A 19,083-nucleotide genomic window follows, 5' to 3' on the forward strand; every position below is an offset into this window, starting at 1 on the left:
GTCAGTAGTGAGTCGCTTTCGCCCTCTGCCGGTCTGTACTCTGGTTGGAATTTAACTGACACTGGAATGGAATGGCTACAGACATGTAGAGAAGCTGATTCTTATAAAACTGTGCAGTGGTCTCTAACTTTTTTCCAGAGCTATGTAGTCACCTAAATTAATTATTGATTTTCAGTTAATCCTCACAGATGAAAAACTTTACATGCCCCATGATAAAAGGTACAAGATTAAATACCTGTAAATTAGATGCTTAGCCAGAAGAGTGCCGGTTATAATAAACCACACTACTATTGAGGAACATGGCGGGCATGCCATAGTGGACTAGACATCTGGAAATGACACAAGGCCGTGGTGCGCTTGCCATGCTGGAAAACACTGCAGAGGCAACCAGGATCGAGACTGGAAGTGGTGATGCTTCAGCGTGCCTGTCACAACGGACCGCTCTGCCAGCAGGAGTGGAGCAATAAGGCATCATGAGTCACAGCTTGTGTCACTGATGGACACAGACAGAAAAGGGCCCCTGTGCAAAAACAGTACATGGGCCCTTTTTAGCCCAATAATTCATCAAAATGCACAATTCCACCTGGTTTGGAGATAGAAATGGCCCATCTTACCCCTTGGGCCCCTGTGCAGCTGCACAGGTTACACCAATGATATGTCTCCCCCTGACGTGCATGTCAAAATGAAACATAATGCCTAGAAAAAGATTTCTTGATGGCCATGAATCATTGTTGAACCGCATGGATGCAGCCCTTCAAGCTCATGGAAGTCACACAAAATATTAAATATGGCACTAATAGCACCACAACCTCATTCACCAATGTTATGCAACATATCTTTGTATTAGAAGTTAACTACTTGTTTGAATTTCACATTACTTTCTGTGGGCGACAAAACTTTTGTCTTGCCATAAGATGACCTTTCTGTGTTTATTAAATGATCAATATTTCAGCAACTTTATTTTCATAACCTAAACCAAATTTGAGAGAGTTTCAGCTTTCAAAAGAGTAATTTATAAAACCAATGGATGAATTTAAAGGCAGGTTATAAGCTTTTATTTACATAATATGGATAAGCGACAGAACCTCTGTCAGGGACTGTATACATATACTAATATATATCTATATATATATATATATATAAATCAAATCAAATCAAATCAAATCAAATAAGCTTTATTGGCAGGACCAAATACAAATTAGTTTTGCCAAAGCAAGTGTACATTAGGGCCTGGGGCTGTGGGGATGGTGGGTGGGGATTGTAGGAAGGATGGATGGGGCACATCCAGGGTGGGGACTGTGGGGGCACTTCTAGGATGGGGGCTATGGAAGTCCATGGCTTATGATGGGGCATATCCACGGTGGGGACTGTGGTAACGGTGGATGGGGCATATCCAGGGTGGGGATTGGGGGGCCACATCTGGGATGGGGGGCTATGGAAGTCCATGGCTTATCATAGTTCTCTTTCTCGAAGTCTATGACATTCGCTCACATACCGCGCTGCTATCTCCACTGCGCTCTCTTCTTCCCCCAGCAGGATATATATTTTCTCTTCCTCCTTCATGGAGCTGAAATCCGGGAAGAGATGGGAGAGTCTCCTGAAGTGAGTGTCCCTCACTGCTGAGTACTTGGTGCAGTGTAGCAGGAAGTGGGTTTCATCCTCCAGGGCCTCCAGGTCACAGTGTTGGCACAGTCTGTCCTCCCTTGGCTTGTAGCTCTGCTTGTGTCGACCGGATTCGATGGCTAGACTGTGGGCACTGAGTCTATATCGGCTCAGGGTCCTGCGGTCTCTGGGGTCCGGGATTTTCTCCAGATACGGGGCCAGTCTGTAGTCTCTCTGTAGACTCTGGTACGTGGTCAGTTTCTGTGAGGTGTTGATGTCGGTCCTCCAGTCACTGATGTACCTCTTCTGGCCCTCGTCTACCATCTTCCTGATTCTGGTTCTTGTCAGGCTGCTGTGATTGGTTATTTTGTCCAGTTGGGTTTGGGAGGGCTGTGCCCGGGGTCCTGGTTCATCTGGCCCACGTATATGTATCAGAGCTTTGTGGTGATGGGAGCTTGGATTGCTACTCTGTAGGTGAGCCTGAAATGATAGTGACCTCTTCAGAGCTGCTAGGTGTAGAGGGAATCTGCCCAGCTCAGCTCGACAGGCGCTGTTGGAGGTGCTTCGATGGACCTGGAGAAGGTGCTTACAGAATTCCAGGTGGAATATTTCTGTTGGGCTGGAGTCCCACCTTGACCAATCTGGGTAAGTGTGAGGGCCCCAGACTTCGCTGCCATACAGGAGGATTGGGGCAATGATGGAATCGAAGATTTTTAGCCAGACCCTCACTGGTGGCTTCAGATGATACAATTTCCTTCGGATGGCATAAAAGGTTTTGCAGGCCTTGTTTTTCAGGGTCTCTATGGCTTGTTTAAAGCTCCCTGACTGGTGAATTTCCAGGCCCAAGTAGGTGTATTTGTCTGTTCCTGTTAGAGTGCAGCCGTTTACGACAAATGAAGGATGCTGGTCAAATCTTCTTTTTCTCTTCTGGAACACCATGATGTTGGTTTTCTTTAGATTGATCGGTAGTGCCCATGTGGAGCTGAATTTCTCCAAAATTTGTAGGTTGTCTTGGAGACCTTTCTCGGTTGGTGACACCAGCAGTAGGTCATCTGCATAGAGCAAGAATTTCACCTGGGCGTCATGGAGTGTGAGACCTGGAGCAGGTGAAGATTCCAGAGCAGCAGCCAGCTCATTGATGTAAATATTGAAGAGCGTTGGACTTAGGCTGCAGCCCTGTCTGACTCCTCGGCTCTGCTGGAAATAAGCCGTTCTTCTACCGTTCACACTCACGCTGCAGAGGTTCTCGGTGTAGGAGCTTTTGATGACATCGTAGGTCTTTCCTCCTATTCCGCTTTCCAGCATTTTTAAGAACAAGCCCGGGTGCCACACTGAGTCAAAGGCCTTTTTAAAGTCTACAAAGCAGGCGTATATCTTCCCATGCTTTGTATTGTGGACGTGGCTCTGAATGAGACTGTGCAGGGTGTAGATGTGGTCCGTGGTGCGGTGGTTTGGCACGAACCCTGCTTGGCTTTTGCTCAGGACATTGTGCTCGGTAAGGAAACTGATGATCCTTTTGTTTAGGATGCTGTTGAACAGTTTTCCCAAGTTACTGCTGACACATATGCCTCTGTAGTTGGCAGGGTCATACCTGTCCCCACTCTTGTGGATCGGTGTAATGAGTCCTTGGTTCCAGGTACGAGGGAAGTAGCCAGCACTCAGCACAATGTTGAACAGTTTAACCATTGCAGCTTGAATTTCTGGTGGGCTGTACTTCAACATCTCTGGGGGGATTCCATCCAGACCACTAGATTTTTTACACTTTATGGAAGTGATTTTCTCTGCAACTTCCTGTAATGTAATTGGTGTGTCCAGTGGGTTTTGGAAGTTTTTGATTTTCTCTTCCATTGCCTTTAGTTTTGATGTTATGTTTTCCTGCTCTTGGCTTAGTCCTTCTTTTGGGATGTCTTTGTAGAGGTCTCTGAAGTACTGGAGCCAGATGTTGCCATTTTGGATATGGGTATCAGTCTTTTTCTTGCTCTTTGTGTCCATGTGGCTCCATATTTCCCAGAAGGAGTTGTCTTGGAGGGCGTCTTGGAGTTGGCTAAGTTTGGTAGAGATGTAGCTCTGCTTCTTCCTCCTGAGGATGGTTTTGTACTGCTTTTGTATGGTGTCATAGGCTTCCCTCAGGTCTGGGTTGTTGGGGTCTCTGTGTTTATTGTTTGAGGCTGTTCTCAGGGTCTTTCGAACGGCTTTACACTCTTTGTCAAACCAACCATTGATCTGCTTTTCTTTTGGCCTCTTGTAGTTGACTTGTTTGAGGTCGGACAATTTGGCCATGGTGTGGAATATTTTGTTGAGGTCTTTTGCAGCTTGATTCACTCCTTCTGGGTTTGACTTGTACTTGTAGCTGTAGAAGTTGTGGAGCATCTCTTGTAATTCCGGTCTGTTGGGAGCCTCTTTATATTTTATTTCTGACGTCTTGGACCATTTATAGGATGGAGGTCGGTTGTAGAGGCTGCTCTGCTGTGGCTTTTGTGTGGATGGTTTCTCTGTAGATTTTATGTACAGGAGAAGTTGGCTGTGGTCTGACAGGTGCGTTTGTGGGGTGACTATGAAGGCGCTAATATTTGCCGGGTCCATATCTGTAATGGCGTAGTCTACTACACTCCTTCCTACATGGGAGTCTAGTGTATATCTTCCCAGTGAGTCTCCCTTTGTACGTCCATTAAGAATATGAAGACCTAAACTTTTACATAAGTTCAGGAGCTTTTTGCCACTTTTGTTGACTGTACTGTCATAGCTGTTTCTCTCTGAGTGTTCTGAGTCGTGACTGTCATTCTCTGCCCCAAATATGTAGATGTTTCCGTCTGTGGTCAGAAAGTCTTTTTCTCTCCCTGTTCTTGCATTGAGGTCTCCAAAGATGAGAACTTTGCCCAGGACCTGATAATGGGTGGCTTCTTCTTGTAAGATCTCAAAGCTGTCTGGATTGAAGTAGGGGGACTCTGGCGGTGGTATATAGGTGGTGCAGAGGTAGACATCGGACTGAGAGGTGAGGATGGAGCTGCTGATTCTGATCCATATGTGGCTGCCTCCTCTCTTCACTGGTTTGATGTACTGGTGGAGCTCTTCTTTATACCAGATCAATATTCCTCCTGAGCAGCGGCCCTGTTTGATGTTTTTATTTTTAAGGGCAGGGACAGAGATTTCTCTGTATCCGATTGGCACCAGAGATTCGTTTTCAGCTCTGGTCCATGTTTCCAGGAGGATCTGAATGTCTATATTCTTCAGTCTTTGAATAAAGTCGGGGTCATTTGTTTTACATCCAAAGGCCGAGGTGCTCAGGCCTTGGATGTTCCAGCTGCTGATTGTGAATGAGGTCATTTTTTTTTCTATATATACCTCATGTGTATATACCTTGTAATGAGTGCGGCTGTGTAAGACACTCTGGATTTACGACTGGTTTATAGGTATGTTAGATCCAGTCACATTAGTTTCCTGCACAATGTGCTGAGCAGGGTTCTAATCTCTTCCATATCTCTGCCCTGCATGTCTCTGTGTGGGGTTGATGGTCCCCTCCATGGTGGTCTCCTCCTCTGATGGCCCGATGTTGGGTGAAGGGCTTTGTTTCTGGCCTCCTGTGATGAAATTGGGGTTTCCCGTCTTTTTATTGTTGGGGGTCTTTCCATGGGATTTTGGTTGTTGTTGAGTCCAGGCATGGGGTCTCTGTTTAGTATAATGTCCTTCAGCTCTTTGGCCAGTAGGCTGACCCCTTGTTTGTTTAGGTGCTTGTCGTCGTAGAGGTGTTGGTGTTTTATGGAGGGGTGTTGTGCCAGGATCACGTCGGGCACAGCCTTGATTCTTGTGGTCAGGTCCGTGTTGATGTTCTGGGTAGTTTGGCTGGATACATCATTTCTTGGGAGCAGAGATGATAGAATTATTTTGCTGTCTGGGAATTTTAGTTTTGCCGTCTTTGCTAGTTGGGTCAGTTGTCCTGCGATCTTCTGGTGTTGGGCTGGCAGATTGTTTGTTCCTGTGTGTATAAAAATATGATTTGGGCTTGTGAACCGTGGGTTATTGATGACTGCCATCACCTGCTCAATAGTTGCACAGTGGATTTTTTTGACCCTTTTTCCTGGAAATAGTCGCCATGTTTTCAGGTATTTCCCATTTGAGTCCATTATTAGGATGGTATCAAAACGTTGTGAGGTCATGGGTGGGGTACGTGGGTGAAGCTGGGTGTCTGTGCTGGAGATTTTGCTGGTGGCTAGTTCTCTTCTCTTTTCTGTTTCTCTGGTTTGTGGTTCACTTATGTTATTTTCAGGAGCATTCATATTGTTGGAGTTATTTGGTATCTCAGTGTCCTGGCCAGTGGAGGCCATTGTGTCTGTTCTGGTGTTAGTTACCATAGCTCCCTCCTGGCCAGTGGGGGCCATGTTGTCTTCACTCCTCTGTGTTTCTATGGCGTCCTCCTGTTTCAGGTGTCCCGGAGTCTTCAGCTCTGTTATCTCCAGTCTCAGTCGGGCATTTTCTTGCTGCAGTTCACACATTTTGCTTCTTATTTCCTGCAGATGCATATTCACTGCTGCATATTCACATCTCAGTGTGCTTATCTCATTCATTACTTGGTCATTTGCATTTCTGTCACCAAGGTTTCTTTGAAGTTCTTCTTTAAATTGTACAAAGTCTCTTTCTAGTTGAGATAAACAGTCTCTGAGGGTCTCGGGTGAGGGGTGTGAAGTGTTGGGGGCTGCAGTTCTGTCTCTGGAGGTCTCTGTAGAGGTGATGGTGGCTGCTGGGGTTTGTTGTTCTTTGCAGTTTTGTGCCTGGAGTTTAATTTGAGAAAAGCTGTCTTCAAATTTCTGTAAGTTTTCCTCAGCCCCTTGTACCATGATTATGCCGTTATTGTACACGTTTATGGTCAGTGAGTTGGTCTCGTCTTCTTTTTGGTTTCTAATTCTGATCTGCTGGCCCTTAGTATTGCCGTTCTTGGATATATACTTATATTGATTGCACAGAGCGGTGTGCCAGGCTAAGGGCTGGTCTGTGAAAAATAAATAATTGGTTTTCCTTTTATCTTCCTCTTTAGAGGTAAAATCAGGAAAGAGGGTCTCTGGCTCTTCTCTAATCTTTGCATGTTTAATGGCTTTTTGTGCATGAATGCTTTTCTGCCTTTCAGAGTATGTGATTTCCAGAGTGTGTGACCTCCTGGTGTCGGGTGTCTCCAGCTCTGCTCTCTGCCCAGTTACTTGTTCTACATTTATATTTTCCATTTTTATAATAATCCTTATTTATCAGAGATGTAATTACAGCACTGTTTGTAGGTTGTGGTATGGATGGAGGATGGTCCTACCTTTAGATGTGCAGATCTCTGGGTGTCAGATGTCAGTTTGGAGTCCTCCTGTTGTATGTGATCTGTCCTTCAACAGGTTTTTTCTTATGTCCTTTAAATCCTCTATTTCCTCTTTTTTCATAAAAATCTTTAGTCCAGCTCAGTCCAGCTCGCTTTCCTGTTCCACAGAGTCGAATTTTTCAAGGTTTTGTCTTACTGTTCGCTCATTACAAGGTATAAATGATGAAAAACTCAGGAGCTCATCTTCAATGCTATATGTATGATCAATCAATCAATCTATCAATGCTGATATATATATATCAATCATAATACATAAATAGTTAAGTACACATAAATATATTGGCGCATACATAAAACTTTGTATATGTTTATTATTATATCTGTACAGAATGAATCGTCCTCATAAAAGTGGATATGAAGTCCACAAAAATATGAATACCATTAGATTCTCTAATTTTCATACAGGTTAATCCTGTTAATTTCTTCTCCTTTAGGTGAGGTGAAAGAATTCCATCTTGTGTAATCTTAATTGAAAGGTGAAAAACAAAACAAACAAAAAAAAAAATAATAATGAGTTCAGTTATACACCTGTAAATATACAAATAAGAAAAATGGTTAAAAATAAAATGTTATGTGACTGCGAAAAGAAAGCGATAAGGATATCCCCTGAAGGGATTTGCACTAAATATGTGAAAAATATTGTTTTCTCTTATTTAAACCTGTGAACAAAAGATCCTCCTTAATGCCGCTTGGAGTCTTGGAGAGACAGGTGAGGGAATAAATCCGCTTTGATTCCATACGCAAGAGTGAAGCTGTAATATCTCCTCCTGTGATATTGATAGAGACCATGTCCAGTAATAGATGTACCACTTACTGTGCATTGATGATGTTGAGAAAAATGTGTTTCTACAGAAGATAGGGGCTTCCCCTGTTCCTGACGTCTTGCAGCCAGAGCAATATTGGAGAACTGTTCCTGGATCCTTTTATGCAGCTCCTGTGTTGTCTGACCCACATACAGCTTCCAGTATGGACAAGTCAAGACATAGATGACATTTTTTGAACGGCAGTTAATGTAATTCTTAAGATAGAAATTCCTTCCATCTGTAGGATTAGAAAAAATGTATGAGAAAGGAATGAATTGTCAGATTGAACACTCACCATGAGCATGTGATTCCCGACAGGTAAAGCCACTACTGAAGTGAACAGTTGGGGGTAAAAAATTACTTCCTCTGAGCCGGTCCTTAGAATTTTAGCCCTCCTACCTGTGAGGGAAGGTTTTGGAAGAACAATATGCTCTAGTCAATAATAGTTGATTAAGTAAACTGTACTGTTCACTCCATTGGTTGTTCTACGTAGACACCAGATAGATAGATGGTTCTCGAATTTTATTTTTGGGCTTGAATATATCCATCCTCGATAATATATTTTTTTCCAATCACCCCTAGTTTAAGTTTTTAATCATTTAATTAGATGCCGAGATTGAGAGTGAAATTCACCACTATAATCTCTCCTGATTCTTAGGAACTGGTCAATGAGTATTCCCTTCTTTAGATGCTTTGGATGAAAACTAGAGAAATAATGAAGGCTATTTGTGGACGTTACCTTGTGATGTAAATAGGTGGAAATGTTTGTGCCATTCAACATGAATCTTTACATCCAGGAAGTTCAATGAAGTGGAAGAGATGTTCTAGGTCAGACGGATTTTCAAAAGATATGAGTTGACTAGAGATTAATTTTACGATATCTCGATTGGTCCCATCTAAAATAGAGAATAGTAAAACGTCGTCTATGTATCTGAACCTTTTGAACCCACACTTTAGAAACAATTGAGACAACTACAGGTATACCCCTCCCCACACCCCAACTACCAATATATATAAATAAATATATATATATATAAATATATATATATATATATATATACACACACACAGTATATATATATATATAATATATATATATATATATATATATATATATATATATATATATAGGTAGTTGGTGTGTGGGGAGGGGGCATACCTGTAGTTCTCTCAATTGTTTCTAAAGTGTGGGTTCAAAAGGTTCAGATACATAGACGACGTTTTACTATTTTCTATTTTAGATGGGTCCAATCGAGATATCGTAAAATTCATCTCTACTCAACTCATATCTTTTGAAAATCCGTCTGACCTAGAACATCTCCTCCACTTCATTGAACTCATTAACATATTCTTATTATATTTATATGGTTTTTTTTTAAATAAAAGTCAAAATGGCACTCATCACTTTAATTTATTCCACAAATTCTGTATATTTTTTATTGCATTTTATTGTGGACCCTTGGTATCTCTTGTTAATTAAATTCTTTCCTCCTGGCAGTCCAGTTGTAATTTTTTATATTCATTCTGTACTTCTTCTCAATGTCTTATGCACTTTTGATTGGATAATGGGTTTCACGCTGGAATTCACTAGGATATACTATCACGAGATTCTTAATGGCCATCAAGGAATCTTTTTGTAGACATCACGTTTCATTTTGACACACAAGTTGTCAATCATGTTGTCTTATTACTCTACTTCCACCAGCGGTGTGGTCCGTTGTGACAAGCACGTCGAGGCGTCGTCATTTCCGGTCTCCATCTTGGTTGCCTCAGCTGTCCCGTCCACTGTGGCATGCACGCCAGGCCTTCATTTAATTTCCGGCTTCTGCTTTTACCACTTCCGGTGGTCAGGTCCACTGTGGTGCGCACGCCGTGTTCCTCAATAGTAGTGTGGTTTATTATGACCTGCATTCTTCTAACTAAGCATTTAATTTACAGGTATTTAATCTTTTACCTTTAATCATGGGGCGTGTAAAGTTTTTTCATCTGTGTGGATTGACTGAAAATTAATAATCAATTTAAGTGTCTATAAATACCGGTACTTATCTATTATATTATCTCTTCACCCCTGATGAAGCCATCTCTTTTTGGCGTAACACATGGGGCTCAGACCTTATCCATTTTTGGTTTGCACGGCTTGATCACACGCTTCTTTGGATCTGTTAATTTTGTCTCTCTGGAATCTCATATATTTCATTCTGGACATCTTATTTAGAACATCATATCCATCTATATATACACCTATTCCCCAGTTCTTTTGGGGGTTTTAAGTGCTACCTAGGGGCATTATTTATTTATTATTTATATATGTAATTGTTCTTCGTTTTTATATGCAATCTTTAGGCCTCTTTGACACATTTTTCATTACTCTTTATTATTGTGGATTATGCATTTTCTTCTGGAGACCTAGTCCTGCATTTGGCTTTTTAAAGGTTTTTAACTCTGTACAATTTGTGTCTAATAAAATATTGATTTTCTTATATAATTTGGTTTTCAGTAACATTATGGCTCATAAGTTATATTTAATAATGTATATTTAAAAAAATGTAATAATTAAAAAATTTAATAATACTAATAATACTCATAATAATAATTTATGGAGTCTTGTTACCTACTTTATACCCACTTTTCTCGTTGTTTCCCAATCTTTATTTCTCGTCACTGCTGTTGACACATTTATGACTTGGGACTTTATAATAAGATGTCACATTCTCACTCCAATAAGGGAGTGGTGTAAAAAGTGGAGCAATGATTCCAGGCAGAAGTGTTATATCTTCAATTACGCCAAATTTATCAAACACTACGCTGGATTTTCTACGCTATATGTGCAGTGCGGTAACAGTATATAACGCACTGAAGAATTGATGGAGGTTTCTGTGTTCCTGGGACCCCCTCTTACCTGTGTGACGATTATTATGTATTATGCTATAATGTTCCAGTGATTCTGTTCTTCAGATCTCCACCCACCCTGTAAGGACGGAGGAGGGAGCGAGCTGTCTCATTACCGCCGAAAGTCTTGTCATTTCTGATGAAGACACAAAAGTTGAGAATCTGAGAATCGGACTGAAATCAGGACCCCGACACGGAAATGTGGAGCTGCATGGAGTCCCAATAACTGAGGGGAGCACATTCAGCCTGGAGGAGCTGCGGAGCTACAAAGTTCGGTACGAAATCAGTGCAAAATACATGAAAGTTATAGAAAGAGTAAATGGCGATGAAAGAAAAACACTAAAGGCTGCTTTACACCAGACAATCTATCGTGCGATAGATCGTCGGGGTCACGGTTTTTGTGACGCACATCCGGCATCGCTGGCGATGCCGGCCTGTGTGACACCTCATAGCGACGCAGTATCGCTCACAAATCGTGAGTCGTGTACTGGTCGCTAAGTTCCATAATATCGGTTCTGAAATCGGGCGCCGGTTGTTCATCGTTCCCGTGGCATCACACGTCGCTCCGTGTGACACTACGGGAGCGATGAACATCGCGTACCTGCCTCCCGCGTCAGCCGCCGGCTCTGTGTGGAAGGGAGGAGGTGACCGGGATGTTTACATCCTGCTCATCTCCGCCCCTCCGCTTCTATTGGCCGGCGGTCGTGTGACGTCACTGTGACGCCGAACGTCCCTCCCACTCCAGGAAGTGGACGTTCGCCGCCCACAGCGTGGTCGGACGAGAGGTAAGTATGTGTGACGGGGGGTTACCGACTTTGTGCGCCACGGGCAGCGATTTGCCCGTGACGCAAAAAGGACGGGGGCGGATACGATCGATTGTGAAATCGCACAATCGGTCGTTCCATGTAAAGGAGCCTTAAATTATCAGCCTGTCACTATCCTGTACCCCCAGTGTCAGTGTCATTATCCTGTACCCCCAGTGTCAGTGTCATTATCCTGTACCCCCAGTTTCAGTGTCATTATCCTGTACCCACAGTGTCAGTGTCATTATCCTGCACCCTGAGTGTCAGTGTCATTATCCTGTACCCCCAGTGTCAGTGTCATTATCTTGTACCCCAGTGTCAGTGTCATTATCCTGTACCCCCAGTGTCACTGTCATTATCCTGTACCCCCAGTGTCAGTCATTATCCTGTACCCCCAGTGTCAGTGTCATTATCCTGCACCCCCAGTGTCAGTGTCATTATCCTGTACCCCCGGTCTCAGTGTCATTATCCTGTACCCCCAGTGTCAGTGTCATTATCCTGTACCCCCGGTCTCAGTGTCATTATCCTGTACCCCGGTCTCAGTGTCATTATCCTGTACCCCCGTCTCAGTGTCATTATCCTGTACCCCCAGTCTCAGTGTCATTATCCTGTACCCCCAGTGTCAGTGTCATTATCATGTACCCCCAGTTTCAGTGTCATTATCCTGTACCCACAGTGTCAGTGTCATTATCCTGCACCCTGAGTGTCAGTGTCATTATCCTGTACCCCCAGTGTCAGTGTCATTATCTTGTACCCCAGTGTCAGTGTCATTATCCTGTACCCCCAGTGTCACTGTCATTATCCTGTACCCCCAGTGTCAGTCATTATCCTGTACCCCCAGTGTCAGTGTCATTATCCTGCAGCCCCAGTGTCAGTGTCATTATCCTGTACCCCCGGTCTCAGTGTCATTATCCTGTACCCCCAGTGTCAGTGTCATTATCCTGTACCCCCGGTCTCAGTGTCATTATCCTGTACCCCGGTCTCAGTGTCATTATCCTGTACCCCCAGTCTCAGTGTCATTATCCTGTACCCCCAGTGTCAGTGTCATTATCCTGTACCTCCAGTGTCATAATCCTGTACCCCTGGTCTCAGTGTCATTATCCTGTACCCCAGTGTCAGTGTCATTATACTGTACCCCCAGTGTCAGTGTCATTATCATGTACCCCCAATGTCAGTGTCATTATACTGTACCCCCAGTCTCAGTGTCATTATCCTGTACCCCCAGTGTCAGTGTAAGTATCCTGTACCCCCAGTGTCAGTGTCATTATCCTGTATCCCCAGTGTCAGTGTCATTATCCTGTACCCCCAGTCTCAGTGTAAGTATCCTGTACCCCCAGTGTCAGTGTCATTATCCTGTACACCCACTGTCAGTGTCATTATCCTGTACCTCCAGTGACAGTGTCATTATCGTGTACCTCCAGTGTCAGTGTCATTATCCTGTACCCCCAGTGTCAGTGTCATTATCCTGTATCCCCAGTGTCAGTGTCATTATCCTGTATCCCAGTGTCAGTGTCATTATCCTGTACCCCCAGTGTCAGTGTCATTATCCTGTACCCCCAGTCTCAATGTCATTATCCTATACCTCCAGTGTCAGTGTAATTATCCTGTACCCCCAGTCTCAATGTCATTATCCTGTACCCCCAGTGTCAGTGTCATTATCCTGTACCCCCAGTGTCAGTGTCATTATCCTGTACCCCCAGTGTCAGTGTCATTATCCTGTACCCCCAGTGTCAGTGTCATTATCCTGTACCCCCAGTGTCAGTGTCATTATCCTATACCCCCAGTGTCAGTGTAAGTATCCTGTACCCCCAGTGTCAGTGTCATTATCCTGTACCCCCAGTGTCACTATCCTGTACCCCGAGCGTCAGTGTCCTGTGTGAGGAGAATCTTTGAATGTTAGCGTCTCTGGCACTATATAGAAGCATTGCTGCATTCTCCAGCATCATGAGGAGCATCTTTGGCTTTATCTCCGACTCTATCTCTGGCTTTAGCTGTCACTCTATGTAGGGGAAGTACCAAGTAAATGGCAAAAGTGAAGGCAAACCCAGTGTTTAGGGAAGGGGGAGATTGTGACCCTTGATGAGGCCTACCGCTGGGCCCTGGCTTCCCTCTCAACTCTAGATAGGTTCTGCACCTATGCACCAAACTGGATACCTGACCCTGGCTGACCCTGATCTGGGTTGTAGGTAAGGAGCGGATAGGATAAGCTTCGTCAACCCCACTAGGCACTAAAGGACATACAGGGATAACAAACAAGGGAAAACAACAAACAACTTGTCTCCATTTGACTCAGGGAGAGAAACTGCAACAACCACCAGGATTCTCCAGATGTATGCAAGCTGACTGCTTGCATTGAAAACTTGATAAAAGTATATGAACTTTCACCAGCACCGAGTAATAGGAAGTGAAGGTGCTGTATATAAAGACACCAAGGGAAGTACTGATGAAAAGCAGCTGAAAAGCTGAAGAACTCCACAGGGTCCTAAAGGGAAGGGGATAAAAACCAAGCAGAAATAATAGGTTACGTTAATTTGCGCAGCTAAAAGCTGTGACCTTCTATAGCTGGACACCACAGGACTGTCTGTCACACGTGGCTTAGTCTCAGGCTTAGTCTCAGGCTTAATCTCAGGCTTAGTCTCAGGCTTAGTCGCAGGCTTTATTTTTGGTGAGCTTTTCGGCACTGTTGTGACATCTCTTTGGCACATATTCTAGCGGTATCCATACAGACACTTCATTATATGAGATATAGTAGCAATTTATGGGGGAATCCAAGAAACCCTAGTCCATTATTCCTATTAATGTAGCATCTAAATTTCTTTTCTTTGCTTTCTAAACTTTGTATTGTATAAATGTTAATGCATCACCATAATCCCAGTCATCCTCTGTCTATATACGGTATATACTGCCCCCTATATGATATGACGGTCCCTACAAGAGGTCCCCAGACTCGGTGCAATGCCCCTAATTAATCCCACCATGTAAGCAGCGATAGGCTTCCCATTATCAGACATTACGACTTTATCAGTCATTGTACAACACCAGACGTAATAAAACGCTGCGCAGATGTGGTGGAATCAAACCCTCGCTGCATTACATAAGATAATAAAAATCCTCCCATCTCTGGAGACGGGGAACGTATTGTCTGCGGCGATTGAGCAGAGGGGTCTCCTCGGCCCATTATCAGAGACCACCACAAAAGAGCAGCAGTGAGTTTACGCAGTGGAAGAATGGAAAATCCCATAGGTTCTTTCATCTTTTGGGACCGGGGGCTGAGAAAAGCAAACCTCCTCTGAGATCAAGAGGGTGAAAAAAGGAAAAAAAACATCCCACCCTCAAGACAAGCCGGGGGGGGCGAGCGCATCGCTGCCACTGAGTGATAGAGGAATGCTTTGACCTGTATTCATAGGGACAGAATGCCAGGAGGATGTACAGAGGACCCAAACACATTCTGCTGCAGTGATAAGAGTAATAGGAGGAATCATCCTCGTCCAGTGTCAGACTGGGGCGGCAGGGGCCCACCAGTAACACTGACGCTGGGGGCCACTGATCAACTGCATGCAAACATTACATTCACAACTGTACCCATGTTTGTATATAATAATATCCCTAAATAATTTGTATATAATAATATCCCTATAATAATATTCGTTTATAAAATGAATGATGAGATGCTTCCTTTATCTGTATATAGTGAAACAAGTGTATTGTGCCGAGTACTGATCATATTCGGGGCGTAAATGATGTTCTACTGCAACAAGGCCCACCAGAGGATTCTCCGGTCGTCCTGTGGGTCAGTCCCAGCCTAGAAGACAAAAAGGCAGGGACACTTAATGGAAATCTCAACATTTTAGGGAAGTTACATAGTTGGTCAGTAATTTAAAGGATGAGGTCATTTTGCTCTTTACCACTAAGGTTGCTGTTTAATCTTCCTGGCAGTCAGAGACGACTTTTTCACCGTTTCTGCCTTCTCAGTCTTCCCGTACTCAGTGCTCATGAAACAATGAGCACTGTGCACAGATGGGCGGCACTTCCAGGGCTTTTATATGACTGCCTATGCCTTTTTGGTGTCAGTTTTCTTTTACTAGTTTATGTATAGGGGGCATCACAGCACCTAACTCATGTTTGTTTCACTATAATTTGCAGATATCAACATGATGACTCTGAGTCTTTGGAGGACGCCATCATCTTTACTGTGACAGATGGCAAGAACATCGCAGACGCAGAGCTGAAGGTCCAGGTAATTTTCTTCTCCAAATCTCTGTATATAAATTAGAAAATCTGTGTGTGGAGCCTGGTGAATGCAAAAACACAGTTTTCACCTGATTTGAGGGAAATTTGGGCCTCATTTATGAGAATTGCCTCACAGGAAGATCGTTTCTGGTTGTCTATAGCCCCTGTAGAAGTAACTGGGACCTCATTTATGAGAATTGCCTCACAGGAAGATCGTTTCTGGTTGTCTATAGACCCTGTAGAAGTAACTGGGACCTCATTTATGAGAATTGCCTCACAGGAAGATCGTTTCTGGTTGTCTATAGCCCCTGTAGAAGTAACTGGGACCTCATTTATGAGAATTGCCTCACAGGAAGATCGTTTCTGGTTGTCTATAGCCCCTGTAGAAGTAACTGGGACCTCATTTATGAGAATTGCCTCACAGGAAGATCGTTTCTGGTTGTCTATAGCCCCTGTAGAAGTAACTGGGACCTCATTTATGAGAATTGCCTCACAGGAAGATCGTTTCTGGTTGTCTATAGCCCCTGTAGAAGTAACTGGGACCTCATTTATGAGAATTGCCTCACAGGAAGATCGTTTCTGGTTGTCTATAGCCCCTGTAGAAGTAACTGGGACCTCATTTATAAGAATTGCATCACAGGAAGATCGTTTCTGGTTGTCTATAGCCCCTGTAGAAGTAACTGGGACCTCATTTATAAGAATTGCATCACAGGAAGATCGTTTCTGGTTGTCTATAGGCCCTGTAGAAGTAACTGGGGCCTCATTTATGAGGATTGCCTCACAGGAAGATCGCTTCTGGTTGTCTATAGCCCCTGTAGAAGTAACTGGGGCCTCATTTATGAGAATTGCCTCCCAGTAAGATCATTCTTGATGCATATAGCAAATTTAACCTTTGCGAGTATAACCAACAACCTTAGGCCTCTTTCACACGTACGTGCCTCCGGTACATGTTTGGGGCTTTGTAAACCGCGCCAAAGATCACTGATGAAATCTTGTCTGCAGGTTCTTTTTATCTCCGGTACATGTTTGGCAGTTTTCTCATGTACCGGAGACACGTACACACGTTGACATATGTTTTCATATGGTTTAGGACACACGTAAGTATTTTCGAACGGAACGTGTGTCCGTTCCGTACTTATGTGTGTCCGTGTGTTTCTCACGCCGACATGTCCGTTTTTCTACGGCATCACGGGTGTCACACGTAATGCAAACGGACCACACTGATGTGTTCCGTGTGACACGTACCGGAGAAAAGACATGTGTCTGAGAGAAAAAAAAACAAATCTTTACTCACCTTCTCCAGCCCTGCTGTCTCTGCCGCTGCTGTCACTTGCTGCCAACCGCCGCTCATTATGCTCATTTAATATTCACTTCACTGTGACCGGAAGCAGCAGCAGCGGGGAGTCGGCAGGACCGGAGACCGAAGATCAGCACCATGGACAGCAACGCCAGGGACTGGTGAGCAGAAAGTTCCCATTCTCCGTGTGTTATCACGGGTAACACACGGAGAACACACGTGTGCCATACACACGGCTCACCGAGGGCAATACGCATCTTTGACACGTCCGTGAAACACATGCGTGATTTTCACGGGCGTGTGAAAGAGGCCTTACATATTTTCTGTGAGTGGAGCTGCGGGTATTTTTCTAGTATTACCGTAATTACAAAGAGAACACCACATTAGGGTCGTGGGCCCAACAAATGCCATCCATGAGGCTGGTATACATTGCTTGGTTAAGTGCATGTCTATTGTTCCCTGTTATCAGCTATTTCAGGGAGAGTATGACTCCAGTTTTCCACATTGGTTTGTCCGACATGAAATGTAGAAAATATTTCTGCCCAAGCATGATCTCTACTTTATGTCATAAGGTAATTCTGGTGCAGCAGGAACAGTTTTGACATTTTTTGCCGGCTAAACTATTGAAGAGCTGAAATGGCTGATAACAGGGATGCGACTGCTCAAGGTCGGTTCGTTGTCATGATGACACATAGGTCTGCATGGGAGCTGCATACACAAAATGTCAGAAGACTTTTACTCAAGACTATTTGCAAGGTTGCTTCATTGTACTTTACATAAATTGGAACAACCCCCCCAAAAATGGTTGCAAAAGTCTACACACCCTTTAACCCCTTCACGACCCATGACGGATCTATCCGTCATGGATTGTGTGAGGTTAATCCCTGCCTCCTGCCGTGGGCAGGTCGCGGCAATCCACGCACATATCAGCTGTTTTCAACAGCTGACATGTGTGCCTGCATGTTACGAGTGGAATCGCATTCCACCCGGAACATTTAACCCCTTACATCTCGCTGCCAAAGTCTGGCAGCGAGATGTATATGCGCGTGGCCATTATTTTCACTTACCGCCGCCCCCAACGGAAGTCACGTGCGTGATCACGTGACTTTCAGTGGTTGCCATGGTAGCACAGGGTCATGTGATGACGCCTGTAGCTATCATGAGTCACTTTCGGTTTCACTCGGCCCGGAGCCAAGTGAATCAGAAAGTGAGCATATCTGCTGTTTATCTGCTGTGATCAGCAGATAGGGCAGAGCGATCGCATAGTTGATCCATATAGCCCCCTAGGGGGACTAGTAAAATAAGAAAAAAAGTAAAAAAAAAAAGTTTTAAAAAATTAAAAAAAAAACAAAAAAAACCCTAAAAGTTCAAATCACCCTTCTTTCACCCCATTGAAAATTAAAGAGTTAAAAATATACACATATTTGGTATCGCCATGTTCAGAAATGCCCGATTTATCAAAATATAAAATCAATTAATATGATTTGTAAATGGCGCAGCGCCCAAAAAATTCCAAACGCCAAAATTAAGTTTTTTGGTCGCCGCAAGTTTTCCGCAAAATGCAATAACAGGCGATCAAAATGTAGCATCTGCGCAAAAATGGTACCATTAAAAATGTCAGCTCGAGGCGCAAAGTTGTCACATAGCCATAGATCCCAAAAAATGAGAACGCTACGGGTTTTGGAAAATGGCGCAAAACGTACGCCACTTTTATTGGACAAACTTGTGAATTTTTTTTAACCCCTTAGATACAAGTAAACCTATACATGTTTGGTGTTTACAAACTCGCACCGACCTCAGGCATCACATAGATACATGTTTTACCATATAGTGAACACAGTGAATAAAATATCCCAAAAACTATTGTGCCATCACACTTTTTTTGCAGTTTTTCCACACTTGGAATTTTTTTGCTGTTTTCCAGTACACTATATGGTAAAACCTTTGGTTTCATTTAAAAGTACAACTTGTCCCTCAAAAAACAAGCCCTCATATGGCAAGACTGACGGAAAAATAAAAAAAAGTTACGGCTCTCGGAAGAAGGGGAGCAAAAAAACAAAACAATCGGAAAGTCCACGGGGGGTGAAGGGGTTAAGGTTAATGCTC

At 43.6% G+C, this 19,083-nt stretch overlaps 1 protein-coding gene across 1 annotated transcript in view; it reads left to right on the forward strand.

The window, feature by feature from the left end:
• The window catches only part of LOC142248935 (FRAS1-related extracellular matrix protein 1-like), a 204,932-nt gene that overhangs the window by 45,584 nt on the left and 140,265 nt on the right, over positions 1-19,083 (forward strand). The window contains exons 14-15 of the mRNA XM_075320403.1: positions 10,714-10,922; positions 15,594-15,687. Of these exons, the coding sequence (XP_075176518.1) occupies positions 10,714-10,922; positions 15,594-15,687 (303 nt within the window). The remainder of the gene's footprint in view (positions 1-10,713; positions 10,923-15,593; positions 15,688-19,083) is intronic.

The sequence above is a fragment of the Anomaloglossus baeobatrachus genome, chromosome 8, assembly GCF_048569485.1.
Source record: "Anomaloglossus baeobatrachus isolate aAnoBae1 chromosome 8, aAnoBae1.hap1, whole genome shotgun sequence".
In the NCBI taxonomy this organism is placed as follows: domain Eukaryota; kingdom Metazoa; phylum Chordata; class Amphibia; order Anura; family Aromobatidae; genus Anomaloglossus; species Anomaloglossus baeobatrachus.